Source organism: Falco naumanni, chromosome 13 (assembly GCF_017639655.2).
Source record: "Falco naumanni isolate bFalNau1 chromosome 13, bFalNau1.pat, whole genome shotgun sequence".
Lineage (NCBI taxonomy): Eukaryota > Metazoa > Chordata > Aves > Falconiformes > Falconidae > Falco > Falco naumanni.
In genome coordinates this window covers 7118581-7135424 of record NC_054066.1, presented here as the reverse complement: position 1 = coordinate 7135424, position 16844 = coordinate 7118581, and the positions used below count along the sequence as shown (strand labels likewise).

Sequence of the window (16844 nt, the reverse complement as noted above, 5' to 3'; positions counted from 1 at the left end):
CTGTATTGATCACAGTGATGATCTCCTCGAATGTGGTGCTTAACAGTTGTATTAACTTATTATATAAAGCAAAAATCTGGATAAGCAGAATACTCTTAGGTTTTGCATAATCAAAACAAGCTAGTTTCTGAATATTTGTCCTTTATGTAAATATTCATGTTTTTAGTGAAAAGAAAAACAAACCCAGGTTTGTATTTAACATGCAGAGCTGTAGATACTTCTGTGCCCTTAAAATGCAACTTTGCTTGAAAGAGGTCGTGTAAAATAAACTTAATTCTTAAGGAAATGGACTTTTTCACACACATAATCCTGCCCCCGCCCCCCCAATTTTTCCATCTATTTGGGATAGCATGCTTACTTCATCCTGTGGATTGTGACCACATTTCAGGGATAAGTGACAATTTCAGATGTCTGAAGACTGGATTTCCTTGGTGCTATGAGGCAGCCCAGGAGATGCTATGAGAGGTAACAGGGCATCAGAGTTTTCCTCTAACACTTTATTATATGGGTATTTATATTCACCAGCTTCCTTGCAGCTTCTTTTACTTGTCTTTTATTAGATTCTTTTTAATTATGCTTCAGGATAATAGGTTGAATGTTCCATTGGATTTTACATTGACATTCTTTTAATAACAGAAAAATACACCTCAGAGGATGAGTGTTAGGAGATTTGTGGTGAGTTCACAAGTAAAGGAGAATTTCTAACTTAATGACACAGTGTGAGATTTCAGAGTTGGTGCATTCTTCAAAATAATGTTTGTTTCGGAAGAACTTACCTGACAGAGATTAATGTTGGGTATTGGTAACAATCTATGCATATTTGTGAGTACTTTTTAATGTCTAAGTCTTTTGCTGAGATGATAAATTAGTTTCAAAGGGAAGTTCATTGCATTGTTATTCCACATCTTAATATTTTGCAGTACCTCCAGACAGGCTCGCTTTCTCTGCGCATATTCTTGTTGAGCTCTTAATTTGAGGATAACCTTATAAAATCTCTCCTGCGCTTCGTTTCATCCTTCATACCTTCTTGGTCAGTACTGTTTCATGTCAGATATTTGCACCTTCTGGATTTAATTCCTTTACATGAGCAAGTTAACAACTCAACGCAGGTAAAACTGAGTTTACCAGCTCTTGTAGCAGTGGTGTTGAAGCCTGTGCAGCTGGGTGGGCTCTCACACTGCCTTGTCCTGAAGTAGTCGTGATGGAATTGAGTGTGCCACAAACTGGTCTTGCCTGCCTTCTTGGCAAAACGGGATTAGCTTCTGAGTGGATGGCTTAGTAAGGCAACTCGGCCCCAGCTTGTAACCACAGCTTCTGAAACCCTCCTGATCCTTTAGTCTAAAAGAAGTCTTGTAACTCTTGGAATGTTGTGAATGCCTGGGTTCTGTAAATTTATACCGTGTAATGTTCTGGTGGTTCTGCTAGTGACTGGCACTGGCTGGAAGTGTTGCCTATATTGTTTTAAAAGCTGCTTTTGTACCTGCACTGTACAGCCCAGGCACGCATGGTTCTAGTTCCATGTTTTGGTTAGGGGAAAAAAAATGAGTGGGCTGCAATTCACGGAAAAACTTCTATAGCTTACTTTTGACTTGTCATCTTTCCTGAAACCCTTTTAGGAATCAATGAAGAAGCAGCCTGCGCCTGGTGGTCTTTTTTTTTCCTGTTTGGTTAGTTTTTTTCTGTTTTTCCTTTATTAGTGGTCTCTTTGGCTAGATGATGAGAGATACTTTTGTTGGGGGATGGAAAGGAAGCTACAAGGTCTCTTTTCTTCTGGAATAAGGCTGTTGGAACTAGAGCAAATTTTTCTGTCTGCCTAGAGATGGTTAAGTCCTTTTAAAAAACAAAACGCCCCCCAACAAAACAAGAACAATAAAGAACTCTGCACCTGGGAACACGTAGCTGTTCTCAGTAGCTGTTCAGGGGCTGTGGCCTGTTGGCTGGTCTCTTCTGCTTAAAATATCTGATTATTTTATGATCAAGGTCACAACACAGAGGAAAGACAAAGTTAAATTCTGTAACTTTCACATTGGTTTCACAGAGGAAATTCTCACTCTCTGCAGGAATCCATAATGGAGACAAAAATATGGTACAAGAGGCTGGTCCGTTGGTGAAGCAGTTTCAAGACAAGTGAATGTTTATGGAAGACACCAGTGATGAAAATCTATGTAACTTATTGTATGGTTCACAAGATTCCTCCCTCCCCTTTCACCGAGCTGGAACTGTGTTATTATGTGAAGTACGCATTTTGGTTTAGGCATTTAGAGTTTTAATTGTCTTTTATTTGGGAATTCTTTCTTTCTGGTGAAAGCAAATGAAAGTGTTATTTCATGTGTCGCTTCAGTTGTTCAGAATGCAGACTGCTGTCCGAAGGGATGCTCTTGCCCTGCTCCCAGCTATGTGTTACCACCACCTTCTTTCTGTGTTCATGCAGCCTGCCTGCTTGGAAAGCTGTTTACTGAAAACTGTTTTTAAAGAAGAGAAATACCTAAAGTCTCAGTTGGATCAGTGCTCTTACCACGCTGACAGGAAGAGCAGTGTGATCTCCTATCAGTTTTAGCCCACTGTAGAGCTGCGTTTGAGGCCCTAGTTACCTGAAGCGCAGTGACACAACCTGGGGCCTTGCTGCTGATGGGAAAGTCCTGCTTCCATTCCTCTCCTTTCAGAGGCTCTGGCACCCTTCAGATCCTTCTGTGATTTACTTCAACTAGATAACGTGAAGGAAAATTACTCATTGATTCCACCTGGATGATAAGCTGATACTGTTTGTGAGGTGTGCTGGGGCAGGACGGGGCAGCCTGGAGTAGAGGGAGCAGAAGCGGGGAGGTGGGCATTCCCCTCTAGCTGTTGGTGGGCCGGGCGTTGGATTGCACGGCTCGCTTGGGAATGTGTTAGGAAAACCGTATTATGGTGCAGTGTGGAGGCTTACAACCTAGATGTTGACAGCTTGTAGTGATAGTTGTTCCACTTCAGTCTTAACGCTTGGTGCACATACCAGATGTACGGATTTATAGACGTAAAAATTGCAGGCAGTTGTCTTGGTTTGAGAAATCTTGTAGGGCTTCTTGTCTGTGTATATTAAATATAAAGATGAGTGTTAAAATTTTCTTTCTGTCTTTCCTGTTCTGCAGATGTTTTGTTTCTTTCCATTAGTCTAAGCAGCTCTTTTGGAACTGTTGGTATATTAAAATATAAATTGAGCAGTTTTGAGATTGTATGTGTGTGTCACATACATATATATGAATCTGAAAATAATAAGTCAAAGTTTAGAGAGAATTTACAGCTTACATGGGAAGGTTTGAATGCTGTCTGTCAATATTACATACCTGTGACTTAGAAGAGCATTTAATATTTGGCTTAACTGCTATTAAATGCAAATAATCATTGATTAGATACTTGAGTAGCCAAGATTAAGTACTCTTTTAATTACTTCCTCCTTTTGCATGAGAAGTTGTTTTTACCATGACAGTAGGCAAGAATAGCTATGAGGTTAACAGCCTGAAATAGCTTTTTATTATTATTTTGATTGTTCGTTTTTTCCTTTAGCTGGAAGTTGTTTAAAATGTCTCCGGTGCTATTGCTCCCAATCCAGATGGCTTTCTGCCTTTGTTTCAGTTACTAGATGTCAGATTGTTAGTCACTAGTGCCACCACACATTTTACAGTTTGGCCCGTGACTCATTCTCACAGCCGTCTTATGTTGGCAATTAGTGTTATTCTCAGTATAAATACTTGTTCTCTCTTGACCCCTGTGATGTCAGCTACTGGTGGAAACTGGGTGATGACTGTGTAAGACAGTAACCTGTTTCCTTGAGGAAGGAAATATTGAGTAAGTGTTTGAAAGCAAGAATAGCTTCCCAGCATGCTCAGATTGATGTGATGATTTATCTTCCCTTTTTAGTTGAAAATGGAAATGTAATTTTAAAAGATTCTGATGTTTGTTTTGGAAATCCATAATTATAAACAAGTGTCTTACAAGAAGTTTATAACTCTGTGCATTGCGGTGCCTAGGTTATAGGGTATGTAACAGCATTTTTGAGTTTTGTTTTTTAGAACGTTTTAAAATTTTGCTGATGCGCTAAAGTGGTTTCGACAATTGCAAATGTGCTGGAAAAACATCCAAAAGAGGATGAAAATAGAAAAGGTCTTGTGCTGAATTAAAACAGAAATGATAAACAAAATATATTCACCTGTTCCTTGTAGTTTTTCCTTGCTGCTGTACCTGTTAAAATAATGCTTTATAACGGTGATACTGCTTTATTTTACCATGATGACCACAGATAACTGAAAATATACCATGTCCAAGTATGAAAAATTTTTAGTTTTAGATAATGCACATGATTTTTTCTGTGACTGCTGTTGTCAGTTACAACAAAATTGCAGCCAAGATGTCACGGGTAGAAGTAGCTGGATGAAAGAAAAGAAATAGTTTCATATTTAAGTAGTAGCTTGTTAAAGGTATACTGATTGATAGTGAGGAACTATGCGTTTTCTCTGGACTTTTTGGGTAGATGCTATGCTATTCTAATAGTGTAGTCTGTGTTGCATGATGGGGTTAAATTTTATTTCTTTTAGACAATTTAAAGGGATCATACACCATGCTAAACTTTCCACACCCATTGATGAGTGAAGGATGGATGGATTTGTAAAGATCTGGTAATGAAGAAAAAATATTTCCATATCTGATCTGTTGTTTTTACCAGGGCCACACTCTCACCTCCAGTTCAGTTCTTGTTTTGATTCAGTCTGGTGCAGTGTAGTAGTTTTTATTTTTGGGGGTGAGGACCCAATGGTGATTAACTGTTATTCAATAATGATAAAGATTGGAGCTCCCTAATTGTTGCTTCTATTGAGTAAAAATATTTCTCCTTATTTTATGCTTTCTGAAAGTTAGAGGGGGTTTGTTTGCACTTCATTAAATTTCTACTGTATTTTTATCTAGTACAGGCAAAAAATTAAGTGAATGCATATTTAGTGTGGTAACAAGTTGTGTTGGCAGCAGTCATGCTTGTGTGGGTCCTCACAACCTTGCTAAGACTGTATGGAAAGGTTTTGAAATGACTTGGGTCTCATTATTCAGTGTATTTACGTGGCAGTTAGAGGTGAGACTTAAACATGTTCTCTCATACCTAAGGCAGCTTTGGACTAGCAAGCCGATAGTAGCACAGCTGTGGTACCGAGTAGCTGCTTTGAGTATTTAGCTGGGCTCCATGGGCGTGTTGGACTTGCTGTGCCTGGTAAGCCTTAGGACATTTCATTCCTTTGTAGCCAACCTTCTTTCTCTGCTGAAGATTTTAATCATCTGAATTTTTCTAAATGTCAGATGAGCGATTTTATATATTTATGGTAACTGGAAGTTGGAAACCAGTACTTAGGAAGCAGAGATGGACTGTGAATATTTTTAAATGGTCATTTAAATGATACTATTTGTTTAACAATGATGATCATTAAAAGTTGGCACTGAACAGCTCTTTATAATATGTACAAAATGTCAATAGCTTGTTTGTCAATAAAAAATTAGTAATTGATTTTTGTGCTGCTGGCATATTCTGTTACTCATTGTAGGCATATTTAGCTTTCCCCTATGCTTTCTTGTTTATTTATTTCATTGCAAGCTGTTGGTATCGAGCAAGGGATTACAAAGAGATTTTCTGAAGTACGACTTCTGCATTTCTGTTGTCAGTTAAGGACAACGATGCATATGACAATGAATTGTTTGGTTTAAAAGCCTACCAATTTACAGAGTTGAATTTTTGTGAAATAGGAGTATCAAATAAATTTAACTGAAAATATATGAAGCATTAACTCCTGCATATCGTAAAGTTTGGATTTAGTAACTGGCAGTGTGATTTTTTTCCTAAACTAAGCTGTTCTTTATAAAGAAAAAATGTAAGCAGGAGATGAATGAAACATCTTTCTTATGATGATGTAGTTGGTTTCCTGCAGTTTTGTGGGGGATTCAACTATGGTGCACTATAAAAAGATTTCCTCATTGCTTGTTTTGGGGACAAATAGTAATAAAGTGCTTTGGGATTGAACAGCTGTGTTCATAAATGCATATACATTTGGAAAGTTTGCATACAGTGCTAATTGTCTGTAATTCAATGGCATGACCAATTTAAGCAACGTAGTGCAGTATCTAGTTATACCCTTATAAGTTTAGCATCTGTAGAAAGCATTAACCTTTGAGAATGGATTTTGCCTAGTGTCTTAACAAAGGGGAAAATACTGTGTCAAACATTTTTTTTTAAGCCACGTACTCAGCAGTAGCAACTGGATTTCAGAAGGCTGTTGTGCTACATCTTTTTCTTTTTCTTGTTTGAACGTGCTCTGTGATGTATAAAGAACAGCAGCCCTGTGTATTGGTTATATCCTGCTTTTTCTACTGGTGCTGTAATAGGGGAAATACATTCAGTTAAGCAGAACCAGCCTATTTCAGAGCAGGAAGGGCATTTAAAAGAGAAGGGAAAGAGTGGCAAATGTAGTGGAAAGCTGTAGCAGTCGTGGAGTTGCACATACTGGCTAGCTTTTTTTTTTTTTTTTTTTTTTTTTTTTTTTTTTTTTTTTACAAATGGTGACTTCCGACATCTTGTGATGTCTCAGAAGAATTAAAAAGGTGTAGGGATAATGTGTCCTTAGTGGAGAAGTGCTTTACAATAGTGTTTTACAACACTTCCTAGCCCTATGTCAGCTGAAGAGCATTGTCGGGTTGAAGAGGAAGGTAAATACTTCAGTGAACAGTGAAGACACATCTTTAGAGAGTGGTAATCAAAAAATAAGACTTGGAAGGTCAGAAAGCCTAGTGGTAGAATGAAGAGTAAATAAAAAAGTCTTGAAATACAAGGAAAAGTAATCGGGAAGCCAGTGTAGTGAGTTGAGGTAAATCACACAAAGGGTTTCCTCCTACCCTGCAGTGGATGTAGTTTACACAGTGCGTTGAATTCATAGGAGGTGATCTTTATTTAAGGGTGAAAGCAAATTGCAATTAATGTCTTTAGAGGGAAATGTCACTTTGTAATAGAGTTGAAGATGATTTTCCTGTGTTAATCTAGACATTCAAGTTGAATATGTCACTTTGGCCACGTTTATGGACAACTAATGGGAAATATGCAAAAACAAAATTAGGAAATTCATCATGTGTTTTCATATTAAATGTTGCCATGCTTCATCCAAGAAGGTTGTTTTGATTGTATTTTATGAAGATAAATTGTTTTAGAGAAAATCTAAAATGAATTTCATCTAACCTCTAATTAATTATTTCTGTTCTCGTATCACTTTATCTTAATGACATAAGCATCTCAACAATAGTGCTTTACCAGGCAAGTGCTTTTATTATGCATTAATTCCATTTAGTATAAAAACTATGCTTATGTGTTTGCAGTATTGGCATTTGAGACCCCAGACTTGCAAGCTGAGCTGTACAAGCAGGCTTATGTAATCTTTCCAAAGGCTTTAAAATGTGTGTCTAATTATCGAAGGTTAAATATACTGAATTTTAATATTTTTTTTTTCCCCTAAGGCCATGTGGTTATGATATTATTGAGATTCCATAATGCCTCCTGCCGTGACAGACAGCCTTGACATCTGGGCGGTGGATTCGCAGATTGGTGCTGATGGCTCAATATCTGTGGACTTCCTGTTGCCCACTGGAATCTACATCAACCTGGATGTCCCTCGAGATGCCACCATATCTCATATTAAACAGGTAATACCAAATGGTCAATTAACTTTGAAGTTAAACTTATATTTGGAATGAGTGCTGTTTCTGACTTTTATGTGCTTTTTGGAAAATCAAGTGTATTGAATGTGCATGCATAGGAGATTGATTAATAAAGGTGTATATGACTCTAGGGGTTTGGAATGTTTTTGGGCAGATGGCAAGGTTTGGAGAAATTGCTTCTTGCTGTTGGTTACACTTCAGCAGAAACTGTTCTAATAGCCCTGTATTAATACTGTGTTGCTACATCTAAGCCTTATTTTAACACATTGATAGTATGTTGTACATTGATTTAACATGTCTCTAATTAGTGTGCAAAGAGAAGACACTGTGCCTGATTTGATTTTTAATGGAGAAGTCACAGGTTGTGCTCCTGCTTCTTTTAATTGACACCAAAGATGGGTACTTTAATAAAAACGGCGTATGCCACTTCTTACAAGTTGTGCACAAGTGCCTTGTTAGGGCATCACTTAAAAAGTGAGGGAATACTCAAAGCAAAGGAAGGGGAGCAGAAGGTAAGGAAATAACCACCGATATTAAAGAGTAATCTACTGACCTTTCATCAAATAATGGCCATGTGAGGGCATTTAACCAGGGTACTGTGGAATTATGTACTGGGTGAAGTACAACACAAAGTAATCTGCTCCTTAAGCATAATAAACTTCTAAAAGAACATAAAGCGTGATTTACTTGCATTGCCTGGTAAATAAATACATTGTTTTTCATTCCTATTCAATCTGACAGTATTCACTTGTTTATAGAAATTTTCTTTGTACCAGTAGTATAATTTATTGTACTGTAACTTGAAACATTCTAGACACTGAAGTATTATTTTTTTTTTTTTTATTCCGTGGACCATTTAGTGTTTTAGAAGAAGTGAGAGTGCCACTAGAAATTGAAGTGATCCAAGAAATAAGTTATGTGCTATACGCAAATACTTGAAATGATTCTTAACTGGAAAAATGTTAATTGTTCTTTTAGTAAAAGGGTAACCTAGGCAACTACAGGTTAATTGGTGGGTAAGATAATGGAATAGCTGATTGTGATTTCACATGATAAAGAAATTAAAAAAACAAGTGTGTAAGTGACAACAATAAGGGACTTGAACTAAGCTGTTTGGTTTTCTTGATGGTTTTGGCACATTAAAACTTAATGTGCTATAAACAGGTACTGTTGATATTTAGCTCTTTTTCAAAGAAAAGGGATGTTGATTATAACTACAGAGGTCTTTCACAGAAATCACTGTATTTGAAAACAGAACAATAATGAAGACTTTGAGGGCAATACCGGATTAGTAGCTTTGCTCCCACCACGTTACTGTGACAAGCCCAAATTGGATGTATAAAAAGATGACTTGATAAACTTGTTACTGTAGTGACAGCCGCAGTCCTGCAACTTTTGCTGCAAGTAGGACTATGTTGGGTCAATCCCAGGATAAGCATCAGGTTGAGGGATAGTGCTGCCCTTCTCTCATCACCTCATAGTACTTGTCCCTATGTATTTTTTACCCCTGGGATATTTATGCACACAAGTTGCTGCTTAAAAATAACCTCAAGGTAGAGCCTCCAAACAAGAAAAAGTGAATATGTAACCATATATAGGGATAAAAATGAACCAAGTTAGGCAAACATGTTATTCTTACATTCTATTGGGAATGTAAATAGAAATTGATGTTACCTTCAGTGCCATAAGATATGTCCATGCCTTCTTTATTTACTTTCTTTGCAGCTGTTATGGAAGCAGGCACATTCCTATCCGCTCTTTCATCTCCTCATGGAGATTGACTCTTACATGTTCTCATGCGTGAATCAGACTGCTGTACATGAAGAATTAGAGGATGAATCACGGAGACTTTGTGATGTTAGACCCTTTCTTCCTGTCCTTAAACTAGTGACGAGGAATTGTGATCCAGGAGAAAAGTTGGATTCCAAAATAGGTGTCCTTATAGGCAAAGGTAATTACATTTAATTATTTTGAAAAACAAAGGTAAACTTTGGTTTGTATTGAGGGTCTTAATAATTGGGCAGGGAACATTAAGTATTTCCCTGACAGAATTTCCCTTTCTTTATCTGATACTGATGTAGTTTAAAAGAATTTAAATACTCAGGAGGAAACATTTGAAAGTTGTTGAAAACTACTTTCTTTATTGTGTTTTGGCACTGAATTGTATTACTACATCAGACAAGAGCAAATTTTATCTTACTAGTTGAGGGAGAAATCTGTACTGTTATTACCAAGTGAAGGAAAGCATAATCCCTGAAAAGTGTTGTCATAAATAGCCTAATAGCAAACTGAAGGCGCAGAAGAAACTAGAAATTATTGTGGGTTTGTTATACATGGTTTCTGAGTTGGTTAACAATATGATTCTTGTTTTTACTCTCAATTGTGGCGCTGATTTTCAGCAAACAATGAAAAGCTATTTTTAAAAGTTTCACAGTAACTTGTTTTTGATGTTATTACAGAATTTTTAGCTTTTAAATCTACTCTGCTTGGTTATACAATCAAGATTGACAGGGTCGTGTGAGGTCATACCTCTTGTTTTAAAACAATGAACCATTGTTAGCTCTTTTATAAAGACTGCAGGTTTTGTTTAGATTTCAGTAGTACACTGTCTGCCTATTTGTTAAAAATGACAATGGAAACAGTTAGCCAGTTTAACCATTCAAACATATTCTGACAGATTCTGAGAAATTCACATACTTTAATTGAGTATTTTGCTTATTATAGCTGTGCGAGATCCTTCCTTAGGCAGCCCCTCTTTTGTACCTTAGGAGTGGAAAAAGCGGGTTCCTGTCTAAGCTTCTGAACTTAGCGGTTTGTTCTCAAAAGGTGTTCAGTGCTTTGTGTAATTTGGACGATGTCCTTCAAATTTCAAGAGAAAAGCAAGAAACACCCACTTGCAGGCCATATACTCCCTTAAGTACCAAAGAATCGCAGCTGTGTGGACTCTCCACTGTGTATTCTCTTTTTATGTGTTTTGGAAAAGGAACTTGACTGGTCTTGAATTGGTTGAAATTTCAATCCTGTCATTTTGCCTTGAGTAGAAGATTTTAGTCACAAGGAATATTCAAGAACAAGCGTATCTATTTACAGTCCCACTATTGCCCTTTTTTGTCTTTTAAACAAATCAAAAAAGATTGTTGGCTTTCTGTGGAATTAAAAAACCCCCTCGTTTGCAAACACTTAGTCCCCTCTATGGTCTTTATGATGCATTTGCTCGTGTGAGGAGAGGCTTAAAACTTTCCAAACTGTCTTGAACTCAGTGTGGGGTTGGCTTTTCCATTTAATAGTCCCTAAGAGAGGCATTGGTTCTTGCTATTTGAACTAAACTCTCATGCCAGGTTGCATGGGAATTGTGCAAATAACTTTGCAAGTCCACTGATGTACAGGACACCATAGAACCCAGCTCACTTTTGAGCACCCATTTTGGATGTGATATCTGAATGTGATTCTGTAACCTTAAAGATAATAAAAGTTTGAGTGGGGTGGTAAATAAATGGGCAGTGTTTGTCTAGGTAGGTATCCTTTTGCTTGCTTGAATTCTTTCAGGTCTCCATGAGTTTGATGCCTTACAAGATCCCGAGGTGAATGACTTCCGAGCTAAAATGCGGAGAATCAGTGAGGAAAAGATTCAGTCGCTTGTGGGTCTCTCCTGGATGGACTGGTTAAAACACACTTACCCACCAGAACAGGAACCTGTTATTCCAGAGAGCTTCCAAGATAAGCTCTATAGTGGAAATCTTGTAGTGGCTGTTCATTTTGATAACTGCCAGGTAGGAGTGGTTGTTCATCACATTTCCTGTGCTGTTCTTGATCCTGATCTGAATTAGCATGTGATTGATCAAGGACGTAATGAAATAAAATACTAACATTAATGGTGTTTGCTTTAAAATGTGAATTCTTTCACCAGGATCCTTGACTCTTGAAAGAAAGTGAGGACACAAACCTACAGTTGTGAACTGAACTTCTAAAGTCAAATTACAGTTCTGCTTCTAAAGTCGAAATGTGTAACCTGTATATTCTATATTATTTCGCATTTGTTTAAATGTAAAGTGTAATTCAAAATTGTCAGGACTTTTTTGCCAGCTGTTACTGTGTTGCTTCATTAGCATTCAGTTTTAGGCTCAGGGGATGCCGGTGAATTGGGAGGCACCATATTCAATGCACTTTCTGTGATGCATTGTTGAACATCTTTGGAGTTGATCTGCTAATGAGGTTGAGGAATACATTTTAAAAAAAGAGGAATTAGTATTCCCTAGACTAGACATGCACATAGACAGATAAAACACTAGCTAAGACTTAGAGGTACCTTTTTGTATTAGCTAACAAATTCCTAGTGTATTTTTAAAATAAAAACACCTGTGGTTTCCACCTGGAATTATTTAGTCTCAGGTTTTTGGTATTGAAGAGGCTATAATTCAGCACGAGTCCAGATTCCCATTACTCATTTTCGCACTGTATTCTTTTGGGTAATGGTGAGGGCTTAGCATTGGAAACCTTAAAATCTCACAGGTGTGTTAATATCTCAGTCTATATTTGGTGTCCATTTTGATCCAGGTGCTAGATACTGATTTACTAATGATTCAGCTGATTTTATTTACAAAACTTTATTATTTCTGATACTATCTTTTTTAAAAATTAAAAAATAAAAAATTCCAAATGGTAAAATCATACCTGACTCTGGAGACGACACTTAATGCAGAGGTGAATGCTGAATTTGGTCCAGTACCACTAGCTGATGTTGGATGCATAGGTGTTTTTATGACAAAACCTTTTTCCAGTCCTCTTGGGTTAACAGAGGACTTGTAGCTGTTTTGGAGTGAGAATATCTGTGTTTGTCAGCTTTAGATTAAAGTATTTCATGTGTATATATATGCATATGATAACAGTACAAAAGCAGTGCAAAAGTTCATGCTGGTGCAGAACGTATTTGCCTGCCGCTGTAATAGTTTAGGCTGCTGACATTTCAAATGTTTCGAATGCTTCTGCTGCCAGTTCTGACCTTCAAAGCTATTAACAGTTCAAATCTGAGCTGCTTTTTAGAGCAGTAAACTCTGTTCCAGAGTATTTATCAGAATAGTCTCACAAGAATTAAATAGGAAGGTATGGGGGACTGTTGTGTTCTTTCAGTAGGAACGCTGCAAGATTGAGAGAAGGGAATGTTAAAATATTTTTTATCTAGGATGCATGAGTGAGCTATAAAAGCTACCTGATCGTCTCTGGAGCAAGAGAAAGAGACTGGTCCCCATTTCTGTGACCTAAGTGCAAAGACCTACAGTTTGGAAGTAAGGCAGCCGTCATAGCTGTCCCCAGCTTCCTGGGAAGGAAAAATGTCATTCCCTGTCTACCCACTACCAGTTATGACAGGAGAAGAAAGCCTTCGCAGTTTGGCAGCTTTCTGAAAGGGGGAAGCTGTTGTGAACCATGCAGAACCTGAGAAAATAACATACAAAGTTAGATTTTTCCATTAGGGCAGCTTGGCTTCTTACTAGTAAACTTCTATATAAATAAAGCACAAGTCAAAAGAATGTAAGCCAGACAACACTTCACATTTGTAAATGATTGCTTTTAGAATACTTACATCTTCAGGAGTGTGTCTGTGTGTAAACAAAAAAATAAAATCAAAACAAAACCCCAGAACTTGCTGGATCAACCTTTGCAAATAAGCATGTGCAGAGCATAATGTGGTAGATTAAGGGAGATAAGTTTTCACAGAAGAGCTTTTACATTAGAAACTTCAAATTAATTTAAAGCTTTTTAAAAAAAATTAAAGAATGTAACTTCTTACCTTTATCTTTTTAGAACACATCAAAATTAGAGATACTTCTGGAAATATTTAGATAGTCTCTAAAGGTCTGATTAAAAACTTTCATTGAAAATGCAGCACCTTTCCATGTTGTATCTGGAATGCTACAGGTGTTGGCTGCTACCCCTCTTTTCACAAATCTCCAAATAAGATGGTGGTTTTGTACATAAATCACATTAACCGTTTCTTCTGCTTTATTACCTGAAGCTTTCTTTTTCTTCTGAGTACAGGGGTACCTAGAAAGAGGATAACTTGCTAGTAGCGAGAAGGAAGAAAAATTTACACATCTAGTACAGCTAAATACCTTGAAATATACGCATGGTTTATTGTCTCACTCATGCGCATTGTAAAATACAGGCTCCTAGATCAAAATTAAGTTCTGTGTTCTTTGAAGTACTTCTGATACCATAAAAGTTTGGGAATTTACCCTTTTGCAGCTTTTAGGGTGTCTGTTGCTCTGATTGCACTGAAGACGTAGACATTAACTGTGAGTGTTAAAATAGACTTTTTAAGTTAACTACTTCTGCCTGTTTTATTGTGTGTGCTAGAATTTAAGCCTTGTACATCTGACTATGGATATTCAGTATTCCTGTTTGTGTTTTGTTAGGATGTATTTAGTTTTCAGGTGTCTCCTAACATGAATCCCATCAAGCTGAATGAGCTGGCAATCCGAAAACGTTTGACTATCCATGGAAAAGAAGATGAGGAGGTTGATCCTGCTGACTATGTGCTGCAAGTTAGCGGACGACTGGAATATGTTTTTGGTGATCACCCATTAATTCAGTTTCAGGTAAATAAAGGTCTTTGAAACTTATCATAACAGTTCTCTGGTGCCTTGGCCAAAATTTGACCTTGCTTCTTGTGCCACTGAATGGTCACCTGTGCTGAACAGTAGTATACTTCCTCCTCATGTCTGCAGCCCTCTCCAATTGTAAAATACATATACACGATTTCCTTTGTATCTTTGTAATATATTATGTTTCTTTGACTTGAAAGTTGCCATAAAAATAGTCTACTAGCTGATAACAACTGTTTCCCATGGGCTTTTAGTATATACGCAACTGTGTGATGAACAGGACTCTTCCTCAGCTGACTCTAGTTGAGTGTTGCACCATAAAGAAAATGTGTGAGCAGGAGATGATTGCCGTAGAAGCTGCCATAAACCGCAAATCATCCAACCTTCCTCTTCCTCTGCCACCAAAAAAAACAAGAACAACAACTGTAAGTTGATGTACGGAGAATATCTAATACCCCAAAGAAACAGTGACTTGTGGAATATAAATCACAGTGCCTGGGATTTGTGCTACTACTGCTGTTTTCCAGTGTAGGTCTCCTGGGTCTCCTTGGAGCTTTCTGTTGCTTGTGAGGTTTGCATCAGAAATAGCAGAACTTGAGGCTTTTTGGAAACTTCTTACCTTCCCTCACCTCATCCATTCTCCTTCTCCCCACACAGTCTCCTTTCCTATTGATTCTGCTTTTAATCACAACCCAGAAGAGTTGATCAATGTAACTGATCAATGTAACAATGATCTGTTACCACCAACTGGAGAAGTTATTGCAGAGAACCTGGATTCTGCAGCCTCCCTGCAATGTGTAGGCTCCACTAGCTTGGGTAGTAGTGGTCCGACCTTACACATTGTGCCAGATACCTTGCATGGTGTTGCGACTTCAGTGATGGCAGCTTTTGCCATAATACACATCTAACATCTTTTAACATAGTGCTTCCTTTATTGCTAGACTTATGGCCTTACAGCACAGTTAGGATTTATGTACTGTCACTCTAAGAAATGTGGACAGACTTGGCTCTGTTATGCACGCTGTATATATTCACAATGAGTAATAAACTTGAAGAGTTATTCTGAATTGTCAGCCAGTAGTACTCAATGTAATTTGCCAGCCCCACCCCACTCACCTTTCAGCTGAGCGTTTTCTCCAACTTTTTTCCCCATTTAGGGCATCTTGTATACTCTTGTATTTATGATAACCGATTTATTTTTTAACATTCCAAACTTATATTTTTAAAAATGCATCTTCTTTTAGTTGGTTTATGGATTTTGCTTAAAACACTTAGCTTATAAAATAGGTCTGAATATGTGGCATTGATTAATGATGAACTTGTGTATCTTTGTTTCTTTCTCAGAGTGTATGGGATATTTCCAACCCTTTCAAGATTATCCTATTAAAGGGTAATAAACTAAATACAGAAGAAAATGCCAAAGTAAGTAACTATGCCTAGTATCAGAAGATATTTTGTTCACCGTTTTAATGATTTATTTTGTTCATAATTTTAATGATTTTCAATGTTTAGCGAACTCAAAATCATAGATTTCAATTTGAACAGGTATAAGCTTTTTTAGTTATTCAGTTATATTGGTCGCATTGGTTAAAGACTTGCTTTATTGCTAAAGTTTTGCTTTTTTGTCTGAAGTTGGGTATGTGTATTAGAACATTATCAATAATTATGGACAGTGTGATGTGAATGTTCATATGGTACTGGATCTTATTAAGATGGTATCTGTAAAGTACTGATATTGGTGTGAAATAAGTTTATTTTAACTGAACTGCTGTAAACATCTGACAAACAGATGTAGATTAAGTACTAAACATTTTTCAATGGAACATAAAGTATTTTTGTAGTCCAGAATACACTCTGTGTCTGTCTAAGCATGGACTGCATGCCTCTATACAATCTGTCTTTTATTTTCTAAACATGCTGAACACACACAAAAAAAGCTGTAGTATCGCTTCCTGTAAAAATGTACATGACTGGGCTTCTGACTGTTTCACAGACCACAGGTTGTTAACACATGGGAATTTGTTACACAATTACTTTAAGACCTTGCAGGACACTTGCTTGTGAGGTAGCACATTGATTTCCTTTATTTTGTTTGGCGATCAATGAGCTATATAGCTTGTCATGTAGATTAGGAAGAAATTTAATTAGCCATTGAGGTTTGCTGTTCTGATGCTTTATTCGGGATACTCAGTGCGTTTTTTTCTTTCAAAAGTGTTGTTACAACCTCCTTGTATGTTAGCAGTACTACATTTTACTGTCTAGCTAAATGAGCCGTAGTTACAATTTTACTACCCGAGACATCATGACTGTGGAAATGGATGCCTGCAAAACCAGCTGTTTCCCTTTTCTTTGTCTAAACCATTATTTAGCTAGGTGTAATATCTTCTTAAGCCTACATTCTGTATACTCTTAAAGTTTTCAAAAGAAAAGGGAAGGGAAAAAAGAAGGTGAATTTCAGAAGCTTTCAAGTTTGTGGGTTTTTCTTCTCCCATATTTAAAAAAAGTGAAGTTTGGTTAATTGCAGTATGC

At 37.1% G+C, this 16844-nt stretch overlaps 1 protein-coding gene across 12 annotated transcripts in view; it reads left to right on the top strand.

The window, feature by feature from the left end:
* The window catches only part of PIK3CB (phosphatidylinositol-4,5-bisphosphate 3-kinase catalytic subunit beta), a 101051-nt gene that overhangs the window by 50533 nt on the left and 33674 nt on the right, over positions 1 to 16844 (top strand). For all 12 annotated transcript variants that reach the window (XM_040612536.1, XM_040612546.1, XM_040612544.1 and 9 more), the window contains 6 exons: positions 7516 to 7701; positions 9442 to 9667; positions 11263 to 11486; positions 14127 to 14309; positions 14570 to 14740; positions 15660 to 15737. In XM_040612536.1, coding sequence (XP_040468470.1) covers positions 7549 to 7701; positions 9442 to 9667; positions 11263 to 11486; positions 14127 to 14309; positions 14570 to 14740; positions 15660 to 15737 — 1035 coding nt within the window. In that variant the 5' untranslated portion in view covers positions 7516 to 7548. The remainder of the gene's footprint in view (positions 1 to 7515; positions 7702 to 9441; positions 9668 to 11262; positions 11487 to 14126; positions 14310 to 14569; positions 14741 to 15659; positions 15738 to 16844) is intronic.